At 36.2% G+C, this 24,819-nt stretch overlaps 1 protein-coding gene across 3 annotated transcripts in view; it reads left to right on the forward strand.

The window, feature by feature from the left end:
- Positions 1-24,819, forward strand: part of LOC103472826 (collagen alpha-1(XIV) chain-like) — a 111,136-nt gene that overhangs the window by 35,997 nt on the left and 50,320 nt on the right. For all 3 annotated transcript variants that reach the window (XM_017307591.1, XM_017307590.1, XM_017307592.1), the window contains 8 exons: positions 11,463-11,621; positions 11,694-11,813; positions 13,677-13,841; positions 14,821-14,982; positions 15,163-15,335; positions 18,092-18,218; positions 19,582-19,727; positions 22,526-22,655. In XM_017307591.1, the coding sequence (XP_017163080.1) occupies positions 11,463-11,621; positions 11,694-11,813; positions 13,677-13,841; positions 14,821-14,982; positions 15,163-15,335; positions 18,092-18,218; positions 19,582-19,727; positions 22,526-22,655 (1,182 nt within the window). The remainder of the gene's footprint in view (positions 1-11,462; positions 11,622-11,693; positions 11,814-13,676; positions 13,842-14,820; positions 14,983-15,162; positions 15,336-18,091; positions 18,219-19,581; positions 19,728-22,525; positions 22,656-24,819) is intronic.

Below are 24,819 nucleotides of genomic sequence, written 5' to 3' on the forward strand. Positions count from 1 at the left end.
TTTTATGTAGTGAGCAGTAGATATGCTTTGTCAAAAAGGGAATTTACATAAAAATGTAATTAATTGCATGGTGCAAGATAAATAAATACATGCTTCCAGCAGATATTCAAGATAGACTATGCATATTAAACAACCTTAAATAGAARTGGAAGATGGGAAGCTGTCATTTTACAACCTAATGARGAACCAGCTAAGTTGGAGATCAGATATGGGAACAGTTTTGACATGTTATAGTTTTGATGAGAAATTATGATGAGTTTTTTTAGTTTCTTTATTTTGTGTGTCAAGAAGAACGTCTCTGAGACAGAGAGAGACGCCCAGATTACGGAAATGTTTGCTCACAGATAACAAATGTCTTCATCTTACAATAAATRAAGGTGGAGCTGTAAGATGTGATCTGATGCTTTATGAATATAATGCGTCGTGCTCTCTGAATGTGAAGTTGTTTTYTGAATTAATTATGCAGAGTTACAGTGAAAGTCACAGTAACTTTGCTTTGTTGTTCTCCTGATATTTTCTGTCACACACCTCACACGTGTAGTGGGACTGCAGTTTGCTCTCACTCCTGCCGTTTTCTGTTTGTGTACTTGATTTGTAGACCTGGTGGAATTACCTGTGACTTAACTGTTTGGCCCACATCTACATTGTATTTTTTTTGTTTGTTTCTTTAATTTATTTATTTTCTGGTTTGCATTTATGGGAAAAAAAGCACAAAATGTGTCACAATAAGTGCCAAAGTTCTCTAACTGGATTTCTTTTTAGCAGTAAATTGTTGCAGCATTTAAAGATTGGCTTAGCATAGTTCAACGTCTTTTAAACAGCACTTCAATTCTACATGATTTGCACATCTTTTTGAACTTTAGATAAAAGTAATAAATAAATAAAAAACTTCCATTAAGCTAAAGCTTCCCTCATAAAATGCAGCATATATTTTAGTGGAGTGGCATGTCAATTTGATCAAAGTGATGGATAAAAGTTTTCAAGCCAGCAATGCTTTTCAAAGGGTTATTGAAGTTGATGAGGTTGGTAATGTTTGCTTTGCAAAGAATCAAGAACAAACGTGTTGGCAGTGTGTATTATTCTAAACTGGATGTGTTTATAAGTCAGGAATTACTTACAATACTGAGATTTATTATGGTTTGTTGTGCATTTTCATGACATGTTCTGTAAATATCACATTTGCTTTATTTATATGCATTTAAAATCCTTTTTTTTGTTTTTAGAAAATAGCTGTTAAACAATAGATTAAATTTTCTTGGATGTTGGAGATTTTTATGTTTAGTCTTGAGATTTTTAATACTTCAGGATAAAAACACAGGAGTGCTAAAGCATTTTGTGTATTTATCAAATGTTATTATTTCAACTTTGAAACCAACCATGAAGCAGGAATTAAGTCAGAACTTAACAAAAATATATACATTTTACATTTAAGATAAAAAAAAAAAACCTTCTTTAACTGTAAAAATGTTTTACCCAGAACTCCTTTAGTGGCTGTTTTAGCATCACCCAGTTGAAATATTGTTTTAAAAAGTCTTTTATTAAACATCTTTTACTATCCAATTAGGAATCAGTTAATCTGAAATTAGTAGACTAGCCAAACACTGAATTAATGTAAATTCAAACTAAAATTGTTGAGCTTTTCACATGTTGATCTTGGACAATTTATTTATTTTTTTAGCTGCGGTTGCATCTTTTGCTATCAATGATCAAGCATACACTAAAGGAATCATAAGATATTAGGTTTTAGGCAAAAAAACGTATTATCTTAAGCTCTAGTGTTTTGAACTTACTTTTGTAATACGACTGTAACATTTCAGGTGTGTTTAGCATCTGTGACGCTAAACATCACAGATTGATAGAATCAGTAGTAATATATATGGCAACTGCCAACTTGATTGTACTATTTTCTAATATTATATTAATGTAAATCATTTCCCAATATCATGCTGTTACAATAACTGAAATACAACCCAGTATACCCAGTCACTCATCGCCAAAGCAACGCTCTCTTGKTTTTTCTGGGTGGTCCCAAGGCCATAACCAGGTTCTGGATCTGTCCTGGGTTCTCCTTCCAGTCCAGGGGGTTGTGCTTTGAAAACCTTCAAACGACGGGACCCAGGAGGAGTTCTGATCAGATCCCTAAAGTACCTCTACTGGTGCTTTGATGTAGTGGAGCAGCTGTTCCAGTTAAAGCTCCCCAGAGATGACAGAGCTTTTTTATCTTAAACAGTGAGCCTAGTCATCTATGCTTAAAGCTAATTTCAGTTGCTTTCATCCAGGATTTTGTGTTTTTCTATAMATATCCACATCTTATGGCCACAGATAAAGATAGGGACGCTGTCTGACAGGTAAATTGAGAGCTTTGCTTTTTGACTTGGCTCTTTCCTTCCTTGACACTGAGGAGTAGCGCCCACATTATGTCAGATAATATCCCAAACAATCCATCCAACTTTATTTTACTACTTCTAATGAAGAAGAACCGTGGACACCTCAGACACTTAGAGGAGCTAACTCATTGTTGAACGTTTCAACAGAACCTCATCWTGTGCCAAAAGGAAAGCTGAGGTTCCCAAAATTCAATTAATTAAGATCCAGTCCTTGAACATCCCAAACTGGACTGGTGAAGAGAGGGAACCTGCACTGGCAACCAGATAGTCTGCGAAGGACATACAGACCCAGCTCTTGTATTAATACGATGTTGATCAGACAGGCCTTAAATACGAGCTGAAAATAGTCAACAATGCAGTAATTATTCAATAGGAGGCTCATACCTATTTGCTAGCTAAATCCGTGGAGGTGGCTTTATTTTTGGCCAACCGGTTATGTAAACAACCTTATTATGAGCATACGTAAACGAGTGGTAACCAGATTAGTTTAAAAATCCAGTTACTTTCTCTTACATTTTTGCCATTGTGGGATGATGGAGAATGAGAAAGCTGACTTTTTGTCTTCATGGCATGTAAATCAGTTTGTGTCTCCATAGATATTTTGGAACAAGCCACTAAAAGTACTGTATGTACCCTCTGACATTGAAGCTGATAACTTTACAGTTGCAGCTCTTCCTATACCCACCTTAAATGTAAACTTGCTCTCCTTCACAGTGTGTTGGAAAAGTATTTTTGCAGCTTAATTGGATTAGATTTTTTTTTTATGGTAGACCAATACAAAGTTATGCTTTACTGTGAAGTGMAACAAAAATTTGTGCATGGATTTGAATCTTTTCATACAAATGTGTCTCAGAAATGTGGAATGCATTGAGCAATTTAATTAAAATCTAATKCAACCAAACGCATTCATCACCTGTTAATAGTAAATAAAATCCACCTGTGTTTAAGTCATTCTCAGTATAAATCCAGATGTTCTATGAAGGCCTTGGATCTTTGCTTATGAAACATCATTTAGCAGCAGCAGCATGAAGATAAAGGAACACACACATGCACACACACACACACACACACACACACACACACACACACACACACACACACACCTATTTTTAAAACAAAATTTTTAAAAAACAAAATGTTTAAGATTCACAACTAACAAAAATATCAACACTGTTGGGTTGAACTCAAGTGCATGGCACATCTTTCTGATTTTTATTTGTAAAAAGAAAAATACATTGTATATCATGTCTTATTTTCCTTCTATGTCACAATTGTACACTACAGCATGCTGATCTATGACATAAATCATAGCAAAGCATTTTGATGCTTGTATTTATTTGACAAAATGTCAAAAAGTTGAATAGATATAATTTTGCAAAGGGGTGGATATGTGGAGAATCCTTTAATTATACAGACTGCCTCAGGCATTAATCAAATAATAATAATGCTAGTAATGCCAGATAAGTTGCAATCATAGCCACTCTGAAGTATATTATATTGTTTGAGTACAATATTCAGTTTTTTACTGTATAGCACACAATAAAAAAATATTTTTAGTTTTCCTGTAAAGGCAACTGAACACTTTCTGCATTTGCAGACATAAATATGCATAAGAATACCAGTAAACACGAAGGACTCATTAAAATATTGTTTATAATTTGGCGACTAAGGTCAAGTCCTCTGCTTAATGCTCCTGACATCCGCTGTCTCAGGTTGTGCCTCAAACTTTGACTTTTTAACCTGTGAAGAAGCGGCCTGAGGGACCTTTCTGCTAATGGCTGTCTTATTAAGAATCTGTTGGTAAAYGTGTTGCCTTTGTTTCTGTTCATGCATATCTCTTTTTTGGCTGCATCCCTTTGCTTTTATCTCTTGAAATTTCATTTTTTCACTAAATCTCATAGGATCAATTTGCAACTGTTCAGRAAAGTTGAAATGCGTCATTTAAACTGAAGACATTAGCAATAGCTTCGCACACACTTGCTAATGTCAGMATGTTCCCTAAATGGGGGTAATCAATATGGCTGCCAGCGTAATAATTAATACCTTTGCATAACTAACTCACTCATTTCCTCGTTAGCTTTACGTCAAATTTGAAACAAATTTGTATTTGTCACAGCTGTCAAATTTATATGTGGTACAGTGACTATAGTTTATTATTTTTATTAAACTCTCAGAATTGACCCAACCAATTGCATTTTTCAACATGTTTGTGTTTCAGATAAATCCTATTCTTAGTAAATTCATTAAACATTTTCACAAGAAGTAGCTGCAGGCTGTGACTTGCAGCCTGCAAGTCAATTTAACCACCTAATGTAGATGGTTAAATGCTGAAGTAATTCAGCAATCCATCACTTCAAGGCTTCACTTTATTAAGAAAGTTGCATCTTTTTTATTTTAAAAGTTTGGTTTTTAGATTGGGGTTGGAAATGATCTTCTACTCCAGATTGYGAAACTTAAGTATTGCAAGGTGCTCTGCAAATTGACTAGATGCTCTGTCATTCATAAATATTTTAGGGATTAGGCATTTGCCTTGGATTCTGAGTAGAATCGCTTCTCTCCCTCATCCTCAGCCAGTTGAGGTGGTGTGGTCATCTGGTAAAGATGTGTTCTGAATAAGTGCTTATTCTGTACATGTCTTAATGGGAAGAGRCCTGAGGGCAAGCCAACTACTTTGTGGAGAGATTGTATCTCCTTGGTGAATAGTGTAACAGTTATGGGCTACACAGCTAACGGTGGGTACAAGAGCAGCATCAGAAGATGGTTCTTTAAGGAGCCTGAGGTGTGAATGAAGACACGAAGCAATGGTTTTAGTTTTAGTGTATATATTGGTTATTTTGAAAAAAACAGCAGACAATTACAAATGCACAATGAGAGACAAATTAACTCAAAATAAATCAATTCCAAGATCATAAAGTTCTTGTCCTTATTCCTAACTCGCCATCCTTGGATTCAGAAGAGGATCTGATCCATCAGGAATAAAAGCCCAACCTAAAAGGCCAGAAAACCCAATAAGTGTTTTATCAAACAACAATTATGTGCAAACATACAAATGCAATAAATATCAAATTCAAATGCAATTATTAAATGTCTAATAATTAAACTAAAAATTTCAACCAGGCTAAATTAACCATAATTTAAATGAACAAAAAGAATATCAATCATATTTTAAACTAATCAATTTACAGTTAAAGTTGAAAAGTTGAAATCAAAGTTCACTTTCAAAATATCAATCAAGAAAAAGAAAATTAACTCAAATACTCAAGCAGAGTGAGTAAAAGAAAAAATAAATTAAATAAGCATACTGCGCAATATCAACTTAAATGTAGCTACATCCTATTTTAATCATATCAATACAAAAAGTGCCAGAACAAGCACAATACCAGCGATTAGGTTACCTTTGTGAAGCGAGTGGGGCAATCCAGCTGACGGCCCAGGTAACAAACGCCAGTTCTAATAAAACAATGCTCCAATGAGCAATCRAGCAGAAGTTTCACGCTAAACCAATAGTGCTATCACACAAACAAACTCACCAATAGRTCAAATCAGTGGATGCAAAGATTTGGGTGAATTGTCAGGATGAATTGTYAGCAAGACGCCAAACAGCCAGCCACAATCACAGTGGAACAGGTGATGAAGTTCAAACKGTGCACTGGAGGCGGGGCTTTAAATAAGTTGGCAAGTTTGGGACAAAACGGGAAGTGAGCCCGCAAAAATAAAAGTCTTGACTAATTGACTAATTGCGGGCTACAATAGGGTAGGGACTACCTTGCTGACCCCAGAGGAGCTGGAGAAGATAGCGGTGGAGTAGGTGACTGGATGATTGGTCAGTTTTCCAGTTTATCTTCTGCAGTTATTTCCACATTCATGACCAAAACCCCAATATAGTTTAACTTTTGAAGCAGCTATAAAAATCAGGTATAGCTATTCTAGCCAAGGGAACTATCTGCGGTGGGTTTTGGATAATATTAATAAGCCAATCAATGCCAAGRAAAATAAATGATGCACCTGGAATGACTACTTTCCATATGCCAACCAACTGATTGAACTCTGTTGCATTGCATCAGCAAAATTTTGGTGCAAAGTGAATTTAATGGATTGATGAGACATTTAAATGTYTGTGACCGAGGAATWACATGATTCAAAATTGTCTGGTTGTTAGATCACACAATTATATCAGTGCATATGCAACCAGCATGCTGTATATTCCTCAGGGGTATTTTGCTCTCTCTCCAAATTAGCATAGCTTGCCCAGCTGCTCAGACTGTTTGGTCCAAAAGTGCCTAAAGAMGTATTACTATTTTCTCTCACCAGTTTCACACTTTCTTTTTCAGTTAGGCAAAATGAGGACACTTCCTAAGACGGCACTTGTAACACAACAGAATAGGCCTAATTATGGTGTTAGTGTAGGTTGGACATTCTCTCAGAGAATAAGAAATAATAAATGGGTAGGAGTTGGAAATCAAGCCAAAGGAAAGAGCATTGTTATTTACCACAKACATACTTTTGCACTTACRCCCTGTAATATACGAGTGTCTRTGGCTCTTCCTTTGCTTCCTCCTCTCTTTTCCACCCTTTCACCACCAGTCCAGGTGCCAGTCTTTTACAGAGCTGGCTCTAAAGCTCTAAATCCCTGTCTAACTTTCTGGTTTTGCTTCCTGCACTGACTGAAATGAATCCTTCCTTTCTGGCATTGAACTCGTTTAAATCCTTCCTCTTAACAACATCTTTGTTCAGGGATATTGTGTGTTACAACACGGATATTTCCGTGTCATATTGCTTTATTTCTGATACATTCTAACAGGAAATGGTGGGAAGGATTTCAGCACATAATCAAATTAACACAAGCATGATGTGTTTTTGGTAACTTTATATTTCAAATTAGAGGATATTGTTATAAATGTTTGAGTGTTTTTAGAAACAGTCGAGTCATTTTTTTATTTTTTTGCTAGTGAAATTCGTAGGCCTTCTGTCTGAAAGAAATGCGGAACAAAAGTTAAATTCTTGAAATGTTTAACATCGGAGTCAGGTTTCATTTAGTCAAACTTTTCTTCTCCTATTACTTGTCAGTTGTTCTGATTGGTAATAGAGAAACTAAATCGACTCGCCTTCACCAAAAGTCATAAAAAGAAACGAACTGAGACTGACAATTTAATTAAACTGGTGTGAACAATGTAAGGTATATCATCTTAGCAGCAGCTAAGCCTTATAGGAGTTTGAAGCAGAAATCTGTGCTTCTGCTTTKGAAGTTGCAGAACCATTTGCCAAATAGCAGCAATTCAAAAAGTTRATGGAGAGCTTGTAAAGAGTCTCTGACAATGTTTGGAACCTGTTTCTGAAATAACTCTGAAACATTTTTGAAAGAGAGTATTTACAGTCATGGCCAAAAGTTTTGAGAATGACACAAATATTATATYTTCACATGATCTGCTGCCCTCTGGTTTTCATGTGTGTATGTCAGATGTTTTCATCACATACAGAAATACAATTGCAATCATATTATGAGTAACAGAAGCTTTTATTGACAGTTAGAATGAGTTAATGCAGCAAGTCAATATTTGCAGTGTTGACCCCTCTTCTTCAGGACCTCTGCAATTCTCCCTGACATGCTCTCAATCAACTTCTGGACCAAATCCTGACTGATAGCAGTCCATTCTTGCACAATCAATGCTTGCATTTTGTCAGAATTCCTAGGTTTTTGTTTGTCCACCCGTCTCTTGATGATTGACCACAAGTTTTCAATGGGATTAAGATCTGGGGAGTTTCCAGGCCATGGACCCAAAATCTCTAYGTTTTGTTCCCTGAGCCAGTTAGTTATCACCTTTGCTTTATGGCAAGGTGCTCCATCATGCTGGAAAASGCATTGTTCATCACCAAACTGCTCTGGGACGGTTGGGAGAAGTTGCTCTCGGAGGACATTCTGGTACCATTCTTTATTCATGGTTGTGTTTTTAGGCAAGACTGTGAGAGAGCCGACTCCCTTGGCTGAGAAGCAACCCCACACATGAATGGTTTCAGGATGCTTTACAGTTGGCATGTTTACAGTTCTTGATGATGCGATAGATTGTTGACTGAGGTGCAATCTTTCTAGCTGCGATATTCGTCCCTGTTAGGCCATTTTTGTGCAGTGCAATGATGACTGCATGCATTTCTTTAGAGATAACCATGGTTCACAGAAGAGAAACAATGATGCCAAGCACCAGCCTCTTTTKAAAGTGTCCAGTGGTGTCAYTCTTWCTTAATCATGACAGATTGATCTCCAGCCCTGTCCTCATCAACACCCACACCTGTGTTAATGGAGCAATCACTGAAACGATGTTAGCTGGTCCTTTTAAGGTTGCAATGAAGTTGAAATGTGTTTTGGGAGATAAAGTTCATTTTCTAGGCAAATATTGACTTTGCAATTAATTGCTGTTAAGCTGATCACTCTTTATAACATTCTGGAGTWTATGCAAATTGCCATTATAAAAACTGAAGCAGTAGACTTTGTAAAAATTAACATTTGAATCATTCTCAAAACTTTTGGCCATGACTGTACACTACAGTGCCATTCCCAACTCCCCTCTGTCTCTTCTTCAAGGCCCTCTTGTTTGCCATATGGCAGATAAAGTGAAGAATCATGACACAACTTTACTTTTGACCTGAATTGTCCAATTTCCCRTCTGATTACACTAACCCATAACTGATCAACTGGAAAATWAAAAAAWMTMAATCTTCCTTGATCTGATTTTTACCAACAGTGTAGTATGTGTGTCACCATGTTGCTGCAACAACACTTTTAGATGTAAAAGTCAGAAGAAAAGAGTCGAGACTTGTTTTTATCATCTGTTAGAGGAAGTATATAGCTATCATAAGCCATTTAAAAAGATAATAGATATTTATCACATGTCTGAGAACTGCAGACAGTATAAGCAACAATAAATATTATAAGGCCTCAAATGTTTTTCTTTTTGATGTTTCTTAATTCTGAAAATATACATCTACTGTAAAACCATATTTAAGCAGATGACAAAATGACTGAAAGCAAAGTTTCTTTGTTATATCCAGTTGAATTTTCAACTTTTGTGTGACAGCTTTTGGAAATGTTGACATCATTTTAATCTAAAGGATCTTTTTTTTCTGTGTGTAACACAGACAAAGACTGCTGTGTTAGTAATCACTAATACAATATGTATTAAAATGTCAACTTTGTAATTGAGTTCCTTTTAAAGTGACAGAATAAGATATTCACACTGATAATATCAATGGCAACTCAAAGCAAGAAGGCTAGAAAAATGTGCCTTAGCATCATGCGTTAAAGTTCCTAAAGTAAAGCGAGTAAAGTCTGAATAGAAAGGTCAAAGCTAAAAAAAAAAAAAAAACACAAATTAGGGCATCAGAAGTTTTAAATGTCACTGTGTGTAAGCAAACTTTAAACTGTTTAGATTAGATTTATCAAAGGAAGGTATTTTTTTTCTTAAAACTTAACTGGAAATGTTGCATAGAAAGGGAAATTGGGGAAGCTGAGGATTTTKCCAAATGAGTCATTTCCAGTGGAATTGTTTAAATTAGTTTATAGCTAACCTGAAATTAGGTTAGTTTAAGCAAATTTTATTATAATGATATCACATATAATTATAATAAAATTATATTTTATATATTATATTTTAAATAATTATAATCATGCACTCAAATATATAATTAATAGTATGTTAGTTTATGTAGTCCATGGACTCAGACATGTATCCTCCGTAAGCCTGGGTTTTAAATTGTCTATGTAACTCAGGAAGGCACAGTACATGTAGGGACATGGCCTCAAYAAACCTTCAGTAGACAGTGCATGACGTCTGCATAATTGAGGAATAGCATATATTTAGTAAAGTGTACCTGCTTGACATCTGATAKGCTAAAYTATATTTTTCTGAATATATCTAAAACCCCATAAAGGACCAATGTTTAAATCCCCATTCACTTCCATGGAAAACTTCAGATTTTCAGAATTCTCAGAACATTTTCAACCCTATTTTTAATTAACTAAATAATGTCAATGAAATCACAGCAAAATGAAGCATTTTCATTATGTTAAACCTTCCCAGTAAGAGGTCAATGTCCTCTTCCTCCATAAAACCAACATCAAACACCATAAGCTTTAAATTTGATCCTTTCAACTGCAGCTTCCTGATTGTGTGCCTCCTGTGCCGTTGCTTCCTTCTACCCACCAAATATATATTTAATCACTGCTCAGACCTTTAAAACAAATCAGGGAGGAGGCTCACATTCCAACACTGCTGAGACTTGCCAGAAGAGATACCCCACTAAGTTCCTGTCAACGTCGAATAAAACGACTGCTGAAGAATGCCCCTGCCAGCCCTCCGATCACTCACTCTTATAACCTGCTCCACTCTGACAAAATGTTAAAACATGCTGTGACCCGAAAGAAATATTCTCCAATATCTGTAGGGTAAGAAATTACAAGCCAACAGCTGCAAAAGCTCTAAAAAGTTCAAATATATACAGTAGATGAACCATTGGAGCAAACGGGTCAACTATGCATCAGATTCATGCTGACGAGGCGTTTTTGTATGGACAGTTTTTGTATGGACTGTACTGCGACCCCTGCTCTATGAGGTTTCCCAGAGATGTGGAAATGGTTGGTTGAAATGGAACTGTTTCCTTATTCTGTTGGCCTTCGACTCTCTCTGTTTGCCGTATGAGCGTTTGTAAATGAACTGCTGTTGGCTCATTAGAGCCTGGTCTGCTTTATCACCTAGTAAACTATTGAGACAAACAACAGAGTGGGCCGTTATTTTTCATCTGCTGAAACTAAGCACCTCGGTCCTCTGGGGTTTAATTATACTGCGTTGAAGTGAATTAGAATTAATGAAACACTTTGTAATACTTTAGGACAGAAGCTGCAGATCTAATTGTCCTACTTTTACCTCTGCAGGTTCAACATATGTGAGCACTATACTGGTATATCAAAGTTTGATATAATTTTTATTTAAATCATTGCCTGACGTCTTTTGGGGTTTAATTACCATTTTTCTCTTTAAAAATACTAATTTTTTTGCCTTTGCTTTCTTTTTGTCACGCCGTCAGCTGAAGATGGATTCATGTGCAAGACTCCTGCCATAGCTGACATTGTGATTCTGGTGGATGGCTCTTGGAGTATCGGTCGGATCAACTTCAGGCTGGTTCGAGCCTTCCTTGAAAACCTTGTCACTGCCTTTTCTGTGGAATTTGACAAAACAAGAATTGGTGAGTTTTGGTTTGGATTTTTCCCTCTTTCAATTGCTTGAACAACATCTTATCTTTTATTGTCCAATGCAGGACTTGCTCAGTACAGTGGAGACCCCAGGATTGAGTGGCATCTGAATGCTCACACTACCAAAGAGGCTGTGATAGAGGCTGTGAAAAACCTGCCCTATAAAGGAGGAAACACACTGACAGGTATGCTGCCAAGCAAATTCTCACCCTACTTTCCGGTTATTATAGTCTTCCAAACACAGATGAGCAAACAGATGACATTCAGAGGTGGAACTGGAACCAAGCCAGTTTGCTACCTCGGTTTATTAAATTCCCTCTGGTGCAGTTAATTTCAGGTTGGTATTTATAGATTCAATAACAACCTTTGCCGATCGGATGAGACTGTGAATCAGAAGGTCAGGACAACAAAAAATGACTTCCAATGTTGATTTGATATTCTGCAGCAGGAAATTATGAAAAAGTACATTGAAGCATAAAAGAAGTGCTACGTACATTAGAAGGACTACAATTGCATTTTCACTTTATGGAAATTGCCATTATTGTGTAGTATGTATTGGATTAGATATTATGCGGTTAAACAGTATTAATATATCAATCAATCCAAGATTGGATTTTCAGTGCAGAAATCGGAGATGTCAGTGTGGGCTACCTCTGAACTCAGCTGCTCATTATGAGATCAAACTCAGAAGACAAAAAACTTGTCAAACTAATGGCGACACTTCAGACCAGTTAAGTTACAATCTCTGAGAGTGGCTCCTGCCTTGGTTCTGACAAGTTTTAGCTTCTGTTAGGACCTCAGAGGGAAACTCAGGCTACAATCAAACCATCAAGCCAGTACATAATGCATCTTAAAAATAATTGGTGGGTACAAGGTTTTTGTCATTTTACATTAGATGTCCTCTTGTCAAGCAAATACTCGGTGCAGTGTTTTTTCAGTGCTAGTACAACTGCATGAAAACAGTACAACATCACACTGCAATATTCTGATAACATTTTGCAGTGTTGATTGTGAATAACCCACATTTTGTTTTCTATTAATTACCTCCTCTATCTCTGACTTTTAGTAGAGTGAYTGGTGAGATCTCCGTGGACATAAAGAACAATGAATGTCTGCCCAAAGGCCAAATATATTATTGTGTAAAGCATGGAACCTGTTATTGTGATAACTGTGCGTCAATTTCATGTGCACATGTAAAAAATTGTCTTTCCTAATATGGTGAGACATGAGTTTTATGTTATTTCATTGTAAAAGATACAATGAAATAACAAACATTTCAGTTTGTTTCCTCACAAAAACAAACCGAAAATTAGCAAAGACTTGATGTTTAGTATCATTTACACAAAAATAATTTATATTTATTAGTATATGTGAAATCAGTTTTTATTTATTTTTGGTGGCGAATTACTATCATTCTTTTAAATTTACTGGCTACTTTGAAACTATAAGAAAATAAATGTTTGTAATTCTGAAACAGTTTCTCATTTCTCTTTCCAATTTTCCAACTTCTCTAAGTCTGTTTGCCTAATTAGGTATAATATTACATGTCCATGTTTTTGAGGCATTTTACAAATTTAYATCTATAATTTTTTTTTTTATTTATTCATTTTTTTGTGGGAGTAATGTAGCAAGGTGCTAACCTTTGCTTTTTTTTCTTTTTGACATTGCCTTTGATACTTTTCTGCTCTGTTGTGTGGAGCTCTCGAGCTACCTCTCTGCAGTCCTGTTCTTTACATTTTTAAACTTGCTATGCAGTGTCATTTCCTGACGTTATGACTGAAGAGAGCCTCTCTTAACGCTTCACTTGAGACTTATGATGGCCTTCTCTCCCTTTATATTGAAAACACTTTTTTTTATTCTCTAGCTATCTGACAGTAGAAACTAACAATGACTTAGCAAATGTATTCAACTATTTGTCTTTTACTTTCCAAGACTATTACGCCTGAATGTATTTAGATAATTTTTTTTAATATGTTATTACTTGCAGCTTCTACTTTGATTATCTTCTTTTTTTATTTACTGACATTGTACTGTTCTCAACAATCCAGGTCTGGCTCTCACCTTTATACTGGAAAACAGCTTCAAAGTAGAATCTGGGTCCCGGCCTGGTGTTCCAAAAATAGGAATTCTCATCACTGATGGGAAGTCCCAAGACGATGTGATTCCTCCTGCCCAAAGCCTGAAGGATGCTGGGATAGAACTGTTTGCTGTTGGTATGTCCTCTCTGTATTAACTCATATCTTTTCTTTGTCATATCTAGTAAACATGTTTTGGGATGAGAGCTTAGTGTTCTGTACAGTCCCTGAGTGCCCTGAGCAGTGGAATAACAGTTCGCCCAATAAAAGGATTGGAACACGCTGCCACTGGAAACACTTCAGCAACAGTGCAGACAGAGTGTCTGCATAATGAAGCCTGAGAATATTTATTGGGTTACTGTTTTATATATATGCAGAGCATTCTGCAGTATATGCACTGACTCTATGCAACTGAACTTTTTGACACCAGTCGTATTCAATACATTAAGTTAAACGATTTATATAGATTAATTACAGACTGATGCTTTCAACCCTCTCCTTTTTAAAAATATATTTAATTAAAAGCTTAACATTGGAGGTTAGAATATTACATCACAAGAAGAAAAAAAAATTAACACATAAATGTTGGCTTAATGAAAGGTGTGTTTATCGACTGGGGAAAGGTTATTTTTAAAATTTACAGTTATTCTGACAAATGAGCACCATCAGAATGTGGATGGTGATTTATCTAGTATGACTACATATAGTGTACATGAGTATGCTACCTGGGCTTAGTGACGTATTAGATGCATAGAAAGCTAAAACATCAAATATTTTTTTAAAGCCACCTTGTTTGAACATTAAAATGCAAGGTAGAAAAGCAATGCATGCAACAGGATCACTTTTTTTTTTTCTTAAATTACAAGTTTTGAAATCCAGACTTTCGCCTGTTGTAGAAATTAGACAAAATTTGTTGCATGTTATGGAAACATTTCTGATAATAACTCAATAATTACATTTTTTATCCAATGTGTAAAATGAAATTCTCTCTCTTTCCCTCTCCTTGTTGCATCATCAGAAACCTCTCCTCGGCACCTTTCATGTGTTATTTTTTTTTTTTTTGCCTCACAGTCTAAATTTTCCTCTCTCCATTTCTGCCTCTCTCCTTTCCTTTCAGGTGTGAAAAACGCAGATGAAAACGAGCTGAAGGCCATTGCGTCTCCTCCCGAGGAGACTCACGTCTACAACGTGGCAGACTTCAGTGTGATGAGTGACATCGTGGAAGGTCTCACCAAGACAGTCTGCGACCGTGTGGAGCAGCTTGACAAAAAAATAAAAGGTTCAAGTCGGTTAATAAATCCTAGTGCGCATTGGTTACATATTAGCAACTAAATTCAGTGTCAAACTGCTTAAGCATTTTTATTTATTTATTTATTTTTTTTTTACATTTCTGTTGATATTATTTATAGAAATTGAACACTGCATGTGTCACTTCTAATTTGGTCTTCATACTTTGCAGGAGGAGGAGGAGAGCCAGCTCCACCCGTCACCTCCATTGCAGCCCCTCGTAATCTGGTGACATCAGAGATAACAGCTCGTAGTTTTCGGGTCACATGGAACCACGCGCCGGGCCTAGTGGAGAAATATCGAGTGGTGTACTATCCAGCCAGTGGAGGACAACCAGAAGAAAAGGTATCTGGTTTCTACTGTATTTTTATTTAAACTTTGAATGTATTATTATTATTTTATTTTTTTTACATATTCATGAAATTGCAGCTATTTTTTTGACATATCTTACACTGAGTTACATCAGGATTGTCCTGGTTGGTCCAAAATCTAAAWAGCTTTTTAATTACTCCATAATCATGTCCTGAACTCAGCTATAATTTATGTTTATATTAATCCACCTGAATAATCAGAGGGTGTCATCATACAACTGATTAAATTTATGTCTTAATTTTAACTCCAAATCTGTGATCCAAGGCCAGAAACGATATAATCCACAAAGGCAAGAAAAATAAAATCACTTGAAATGTTTTACCACTGTGAACAAGTACACTCAGTTTGACTCCAAACTCTGTAAGTGATATCTCCTTCACACCAGATTATGAATACCTCTCAGTCTCCAAGAACCCCAGGGCTGTCCAAATGCTTCAACAAAATATTTATTTCAAGTGACTAAAACGGTCATCACTCTAGTGCACTATGCAATAACTATTTGTGAAATATATACTATATTGCCATAAACAATAGGGCAGTTGCCTTGACACACATATATAGACAAACTAATTTCACATAGCATTTATGAGGTCAGTCACTGATGTTGGAGAAAATGGCACGGTGGCGCTCTGCCTGAATTCATCCCAAAGGTGTTTTATAATGTTGAGGTCAAAGGTCTCTGCAGACCATTCTGGCTCTTCTACACCAAAATCACTCATCCATGCCGTTCTGAACTTTTAATGAGGTTTCCATTTCCAAACAGTTTGAGTTTGTAAAATAAAACTGTAAAAAATGTATTTGCATGCTCAAGCATTACACTTTTAAAAAGCAGTTTGCTTCAAATGCTACGTTTTACTCAATGCAGTCAAGTGACGTTCTGTGAAATGACTTAACTACTTTTCTTTGATGGAGTAAGAAAAAAATTTGAGTTTAAATTTTTGCAAAATCAAACTTTCCTCAGTCTTGTGCTGTCTTCTCCCCATCTGGCACTTTTATTTGACACAAAGTCAAATGCATAACAACGCCTCCACACAGCAGGCTGCTGTATCATGGCACTTTTTTGGGCCTTTATTTAAATGTAAATTGTGGAACCTTCTGCACAAATAAGAACTTTACCATAACTCACTTGGAGTGCTATCAGCTATCAGCACTCCAAGTGATAGGGTTGTTGTTTTGGTCTGAGACTACTACCTCATGGTCTGTGCTGTTTCAAATTCTCTAATGACAAATTTATGTTGGAGCACCTTGGCCGCGTTTCATGAATAACCTGTCACTGCTACTCAATGCCTCACCCAGGACCATGATATATTGCCACCATGATGATAAACCACCACAAGCTCCCTACTGAAGTTTTATGAATTTTTGAAACAGTTGGGGAATTCTAGCAATCGATCATGCATGATGGGAAGCATCTAGATTATTTCTAAGGACTTCTCCAAGCGCTGACAAAGGCCACCAGTGATCTGACTGTCAAATGTCCTGTCTCTGTTGTGAAGGGAACCTGACTACAGTGAATATTTATGATTTGACCAAGATAATTGTTATCACATCTCCCATGTTCACTCAGCCCTAGGTATCAAGTCCCAAGACTTGGAGTGTTTTCTTTAGGCACCTTAATTGATATTAGTTTGCAGGGGATTTCCCAGCACAAGGCAAATAAAACGCCTAAGTGCTGATTTAATGACGGCGTTTTTAATTAAAGCCGCTCTGCTAATCCTTTCAGGGTCACCTCAACAATTTCATTTCTTGGAGTGATCTGCATAGTAAATGGGGACTGTTCTGTGAAATTTGCCATTAGGGAATCATAAAACCAAATGCCTCTTAATACTGAGGTAAACAAGATTGTATCCACCTTTGTGTTCCAGCTACTACAGAGATGGGAACATCGAAAACATTAATATGCTAAACAAATAAAGTCATAAACTGGAAATGTTCAGTTCCTCCAAGACTTGTTTGGGGTTTTATTCAATGCACACTTAAATCTTTTACCTGGTTACTTTATATGCATAGCTTTTCTGTCACATAGTCAAAGTAAATTTAATCAAATTTGCTTTGAAACTTGATTCTCTCTTGGATTTTTTTCTATTTCTTAATTGCTGTGTCTGATTTCATCACACCTCATCTGAAGGAAACAAAAACTGCAGTGACAAGTGGTGCGTTTGCAAGCTCCAAATTCGTACAAGTCATTTATCTGACAACTAAAGGAAGTGAAAAACCAGAATGAAATTTTAGCTAAAACTATTTTGTGAGAAGATAATTGGTTGAAATGTTTCCTCCCTTTTTATTTTCAACTGTTAATTTCTACAATTATTATACTAGTACTTGGTAATCTTCTTTTTAGCTTTTTGGCTCAGACTTTGACTTTATTTTTACCTCATAATGTTTTTGGACATCAGTAGAAACCTGGACTGACTTGCTAATTCCAGCTTTTTTAAAAGAATACAACACCCTCCGTGCTTATTAGCACTCTTAATAAAAATATGTAAAAAGCCTCAAACTAAACTATTATTCATTGCAGGTGAATAACTCACCATTAATTTGGTTAAAGAAATCACATTTTAGGAAATAAATGCGTTCATAAAATCCTTTTTGACACATTGACGAGCGCTCCTAAGAGTTCCTATTAAAGATGTGTAAATAAACTTAATCTGAAACTTTTTTTCTGTTTGTTTAGTGGTTGTAAAGCCGTCTTTGGAGATCCAGATCCTGATTTTAAGGCTGTCTTTCAGGTGGTTTTGGGGACGGAGAACAGCGTGGAGCTGACCTACCTGAACTCCCTCACAGAGTACCAGGTGGCCGTTTTTGCCGTCTACCGAAGCTCCGCCAGCGAGGCCCTGAGAGGAAGTGCCACCACATGTAAGCATCTGTGGTTACAACCTATAAAAAAACAAGTATTTTTATAGTACAGTGCAGTTTTTGACTGCACTGTACTTACATCAAGTTGCTTAAGAAGAAAATAGCTTATTTTTCACCTCATTAAAAAAAAACAAAAAAAAAGCTCTTAATTTTCAGACTTGCATATAAATATATAATCTCGATGTAATCTGTTGCTTATTCTTGAAGCGATTGGAGTTGTTCTTTAAATATCCTTATGAAACAACTTGCCTATTAAAACTTAATTTTGTATTCAGGGGAATTTGTTTTCAGGGGATCAGAATAAGTAAAATTTTCGGTTTAAAACCCAGCAGTTAAAAAAAGCAACATTTGTTCCTTTTTAAATAAAACAATGTCCTGCACTCCTTTATTTTTAATGTTATGTAGAATAAGATTATTAGACACCTGCAGAAATGGTCTATCGATGTTCTTATTGCACAAATTTGACACCCTTTTCTTATTCTATCTGCTATGAAGAAACACGATTTACAAAATCATGTTAAATGCTAAATATTTGGGCTATCTGTTAGCATCACTGACCATGTTTTAGTGAAGAATGATTAAATACATGAACTGTTTTCAGCAAACTAACAGGAATGTATTACTATTCTCTGTGCTTCCTGAGAAAACCCTGATTTCTTCAGCAGTTTCTCTGGCACCTCATAGAAATGACTTTAAAAAATAGAACTGATAATAGAGAGAAATGTAATGTAATGGTTTAGAAACCTTTTGAAAGCAATGTATTCATCCACACTGGTATCAGGTTCCTGCATTTGCTATGGGAACTGAAAGGAAATTGGGAAACAATATTATTAAACTTAGCTTTGCAGAAACTAAACATAAACTAATCATCACAATAAAATGTCATACGTCTTATGCAAAAACATTAAACATTAAAAGTGAGCCATACACATAATGTAGGAGTTCCATTATGCCTAAAAGGGCTTATCCTGCTAATCAATAGATAGTTTTGCTTAGGTCTAATTCTAAAACTGTTGCATGAGGCGTCATCCTGACACACCAGAGCAACCTTTCCTGTGTAACAGCTGCTCAATTATCAAAATAAGAAATTCCTCCCTGCTGGTCAAGAAAGAAAATTAAGTAACAGGTTGACCTTTCTGTACAGTTCACAGCGTTTGGATATTGCCATGAGGGGTCGTTATTGTTTTTTAATGTGCAGATATGTGGTCATTAAATCTGATTTGGCTCCTATTTAATCCTCATATTAAAGGGTTGAATAAAGTTTCTGTCTATCTTTGATCAACATTTTGACTGTACATTTATAAAGTGGGTTATTTTTTAAAGTGGTCAACTTATCAGTGTGAAATGTGGCTCTGTCTTGCAGTGGCACTGCCCACAGTGAACAACCTCGAGTTGTTTGATATCACTCACAGCACCATGAGGGTCCGCTGGAAGATCGCCGCGGGGGCTTCGGGGTACATGATCCTGTACGCCCCGCTGACTGAGCAAGAAGCTGCAGATGAGAAGGAGGTAAACAGCAGGTCCACCAAATGTGAAAATGAGGGAATTTATAAAGCACAAGTAATGGAAGTAACACATTTCCTAGACCAGTTCTGTACTTTTTATAGTCTCATTTACCCGTTGTCTTCTGCTTAAAAACTGCTACATTTTCCAGGTCCGTTAAAAGAAAATGTCTAAAATGTCGTTTTTAGGATTGAGTAATGTTCACCTTTTGCAAAGTTTGTGTAAACCTGGATGAGACTTTATTGTCAAAGTGAAGAAATTATTTTAATGTGGTCTATATATGTTAGGTAGATCATGCAGCTGCTGGTTGAGCAATCAACCCTCCATCAATCAGCTAACTCAATAGTGATAACATGTCTTCATAGTGAGATGAAAATTAAAAAAAGGAAAAAAAACTATTTTTAGAAACAATAAAGAGTGAACAAAAAGAAAAGGGAGATTTTATACAAAACAAACAGAAAATACAATTACATTACCTATAACAATGAAAAGCAACATTCTATATTTTGTCTTTATTTTCTGTAAAATTTTCTGTCACATTTGAGGTTCACATTTCTAAAATATCAACATAGAAATAAGCCACTGGAAGAGGAAAGTGTTGTTCTCTCATTTTTTTCTGTGCATTGTGTGAAACAGCATAATTCTCATACCATTTTGTATCCCTTAAACTGCTGGAAAATAAAGCAGAAAGACTGCAATTGTAATCACTCTGCAATCACTGGCTGATTGTGATTCTTTCAGCACATCAGAGCATCGTTTTAAAAGGATGATAAAATCATGACCTCTCTCTGCAGCTCTGGAAAATGAGTCACACATGACAGAGGAGGATAAGAGGTGGAAAAGGCACAGCCAGTTGTACTCGCCCTTTCCCATTAGACCTCATTATTCCTGCTTTTCCTTTCCCCTGCAGGTGGAAGGTAATAAAAACAATTCATGAAGGAATTAAGCGTGAGAATAGATGCGTTCCAGAAGCAAGGATGAGTCTGGCTCTGAGGTTTTAGTGTCATAACCCAAAATTTGGCAGATTTCAGCTTATGCGAGTTGCACTCACATCCCTTTCTGGGATTTGGGATTTAATTTGAGGACAGTTTTTTGAGACTGAAGGAAAGTGAGATTTAATTCAGAGTGAAGCAAAATGGGGAATTGGAGAAAGCGTGCTCATAGGAGTTTACTATTATTTGTAGCAGCAAAGTAGAGAAATTGCAGTCATTATAGCAGCTTTTTTCAAGTCCATTTTGGTCTTGATCCATTTCGCATTAGGTGTTTGACGCAATCTCCAAGTCCAAAAAGCAAAAGAAGGTATTTACAGGGAAGAGCAATATTAAAGTGATTCTTTGAACCCCATTAAAAAAAATTCTGAACTATATTTTCCAAGCAACTTGAACAAAGTTTACAAGATGCTAATTACAACCTTGTGATTCTTTCAAAACCATTATATTTTACTTTAACAGGGAAATAGAATTGTTTCTATGCATCAATTCCTCAATATAAGAATTTCTGATCAACTATGTAGCAGCTTTTTTGCAGAATTTTCCTGAATAAGTCTTTAGAATATCTAGTTAAATTTTGGAGTTAGATCAGTGTTTAAAATAAAGTATATACTGTTTTGTTAAAATTGGTATTGGCATAAATATAATTCTTCCTGGCAAAAAATATTTCTGTGTTTTTAAGTTGTTGCTGGGAATTAAATCGGATCCAGGATGAGAGCGTCCTGGTTTTAAGTTGGAAGTCAGCGAGAGTTGCCATTTGTTTCGGAGCTATCGCTGCTGGCAGTGCTAGCTGATAGCAACACACTTTTCTCTGTTTTATGTGTTCAAACCCAAACGTTTCACAAGTAGATTATCAGAGTACCCCGTGTTCCTCTACTTTAATGAGATACAAAACGTGTGAGGTGATTGGAGTTTATGCTGGCAGTGTTCACCGCACTCTACAGGTGCACAGCCATGTTTGATCTTGTAGGTTGAACAAATAATCATTCACCAACCTCTTGCACAGCTTCCAGAAGTTTGTTGACTCCATGCAACACAGGTGTAAGGCAGTTCTCAGAAACTAAATATTTGTTGAGTGATTCACAGAAAGGCTAAATGTGCAAGCATTTTTTTCATGAAGTCTTAAAAGAAAAATGTGGACAGTGCTCATAATTCAGCGTCGTTTTAATCATTTTCTATCACCTTCTGCTAATTAATGACAAATTTGATCATTAATTTTTTTTCTGTTTGGAATATGTAAAGAATATACAGTGTTTTCATCGCATATTCATGTTTAAAATGAAATCTTTTAGAAGGATATTAAGGTTAATTTACTTTTTGCAGCTGTATGCAGGTGGTAGACAAAAAGGCAGCTGAACAACTGCTTTTGGTCTGTAATTGACAGACTCATTTTTGTTGTAACAATTTTCTTTTGAAAAGAAATAATAATTTAGTCGCTCACGGCTCTCAGTGTTGAATCAGCAGCCTTGAAAGCATCTTTCTGAAAAGCTGGAAGGCCTTCATTATGTGACTGGGTGGCTGCATTGAAAAGTTTTCACTTCTCAACCTTCTTACCGAGTCTCACATTGTCTCATTTTACCTTGAGTCTCCTGAAGCTTTTCTGACCGAGCTGCGCATCTGAAATCATTTCATCAAATGCGTCTTGTTCACAGCTTCTTCGAATTGTACGGGTCGGTTGGACGGATACGATGGAATCACAGAGAGATGACATGAACAATTTAAACTGGAGTCAAAAGATGTTGGAGTGAAAAACACGCCGTTAGTTTTCGGATGGAGTCGTTCATACTGTTCTGCTCTGTGTCTGTGTGCAAACAGGTGAAAGTGGGTGATTCTGTAAATGAGGTGGAGCTGGAAGGATTAACTCCGGCCACTGAATACACTGTGACGGTTTATGCCATGTATGGAGAGGAGGCCAGTGATCCCATGACCAGTCAGCAGACCACATGTAAGTCTCCATCAGCCAGTTTTTCAAGCTTCAAAAAATCTCTGAAGATCCTCTCTACTGTCCGTGCTCTGTCGCCTGTCGCAAACTATTAAGTGTGTTTTCACATTTTATTCCTCTGATGAGCTGTGATTCTCATTTTCCCGCAATTCTTTCATTTAATAGCTCAACTATTTTTCTGTACATTTTCTTATTATTCACTGAGGCACAACTGCAGTGCAATAAACTGAGACTCAATAGGACAGGCTAACTATGCTAGTATGTGAACATATAGTACTTGCATTCAGCCTCTTTAATTTGATACCCCTAAAAAAATCCAGTGCAGCAAACTGCCTTGAGAAGATTCCTAATGTGTCTTAAAAGCAAAAATTCAAGAAATATGAGTATATAAGTAGTGAATTGCTGTGTCAATACAATGTTCGCAGTTTAATCTGCAAAAATATTAAAAATAATGAAAATGTCAAATAAAGTAAAACCAATTTAATATTGAATATTGAGAAAAGATGTCGTATGTAAAACATCTTTTGTAGCTTTGATTGAGAGGCTTTGTGTTTCTGTAAAGAAATTTGGACGAATCTTTCTGCAAAACTTTGAGGTAAAATCGTGTAAAAGATGGAAGAATTAGACTTCAGGTAATCCGTATGAAATTTACTTAATAAAAAGTTTCTTACTGCTTTTTATCACCTTCATCTCAATTTGCTTTCATTCTCATTGGTGCACCTCGCTCTACTCGAGTCATTTTATTACTTTCCTCGCAGCTGCCTGCTGTTCATTTGGGAAGAAATCAAATCACTTATTGAAGAGACTTCCGTTTATGCATGAAGCACACTTGAATTCACTAATTTTAGCTTGCTTTTAGATCTGTATAAATATCTGAATTGTAGGACTTTGATTGGAGGAAGCTAAATTTCTAACCCAAACACTGCATCAGATACATTTTCCTGATTAGGTTTTAGTCTCGACTTGAACATTTTCTAATCAGTGGAATAAGCTGTTGTAATTATGTTTACTTTAGATTTCCACCACCTTTGACTTTTTTTCATTTAGCGTTACTAGTGCAACTGTGGCATGTTCAAGTCACGTTTCTGGCACTTCCTACTTTTTTCACCACTGAAGAAAACTATCAGCCTCCCATCCTTAAATCTGTTTCCAGCTGTCTCTCTCCCAGATATTTTCTGCATGTGGCTCTTCATCCTGAGCCTTGATTAGAGTCTGTTCCTGTTTAACTGTCTCCAAATCTTTACCATTCTTACTAATTTGTGTTTTATTGCATCTCCATAAAGGAGTGAGGCATGTGGCTTTAAGTCAGGGAAGGTTTATGTCAAGTCCAGCAGCTACATACGGAGTGTTTTCCATTGGAAAGGGACTGAGAGCTTCCTCAGTTGACTTCTCATGAGATATTGTTCCAGGCACAGTGCATGCGTTCTCGATTAACTAAATTTACAGTGCGGCTACCTTTTTTAAACCATTTTTCTTTTCAAGCAACACCTTATTTTATGTCTTTGAGCTCCCACTCAGCTCTCCTCTACATAAACTTTCAGGTATTTTTTCTACCTATATATTTGACACAAAACAAATTCAGCTAAAAGTTTGGGTTTTGTAAGAAACTTATAAAAGTACAAAGTACAGACAAATTATGCTTAATTGCAGTGATGTGAATGAGTAACATAAGTAGTTTCTTTCCACCCTTGCTGGGATGTATCATCAGAATCATCCAAAAAGCTACATTTCTTGTCACCTGCTAAGCCTCATCATGCAGCCGGATGATGCTTGATGGAGGTTTAATCTGCACTTATTTCTTCTTTTCATTCAGATCCCACATCTCCCCGAAGCCTCTCATCCCTCATTTTGCTAACAGACTTGACAAAATGAGGCACTGTCATCTCCTCCATTGTTGAGCCATAATGCACTCTGATGATCACTGTTGTGTAAAAAGCAGATGCAAATGACCATGATAAAAATGCAGTATAACGGAGAGTAAACAGAGCAGTGCTTCAAAATAAGATGTCATGCTAGATGTGGTGAATATATGAGGGAAGCATTTTGGGTTTTGTTTCTGTTATGACATGCTCTGCATACTGAATTCAAACTATAAACACAAAATGAATATCTTTATCACTTATCCACATATCATGAAGGTTGCACTTATTTTCACATAATCTGATGA

This window comes from Poecilia reticulata, linkage group LG11 (genome assembly GCF_000633615.1).
Source record: "Poecilia reticulata strain Guanapo linkage group LG11, Guppy_female_1.0+MT, whole genome shotgun sequence".
Classification (NCBI taxonomy): Eukaryota; Metazoa; Chordata; class Actinopteri; order Cyprinodontiformes; family Poeciliidae; genus Poecilia; species Poecilia reticulata.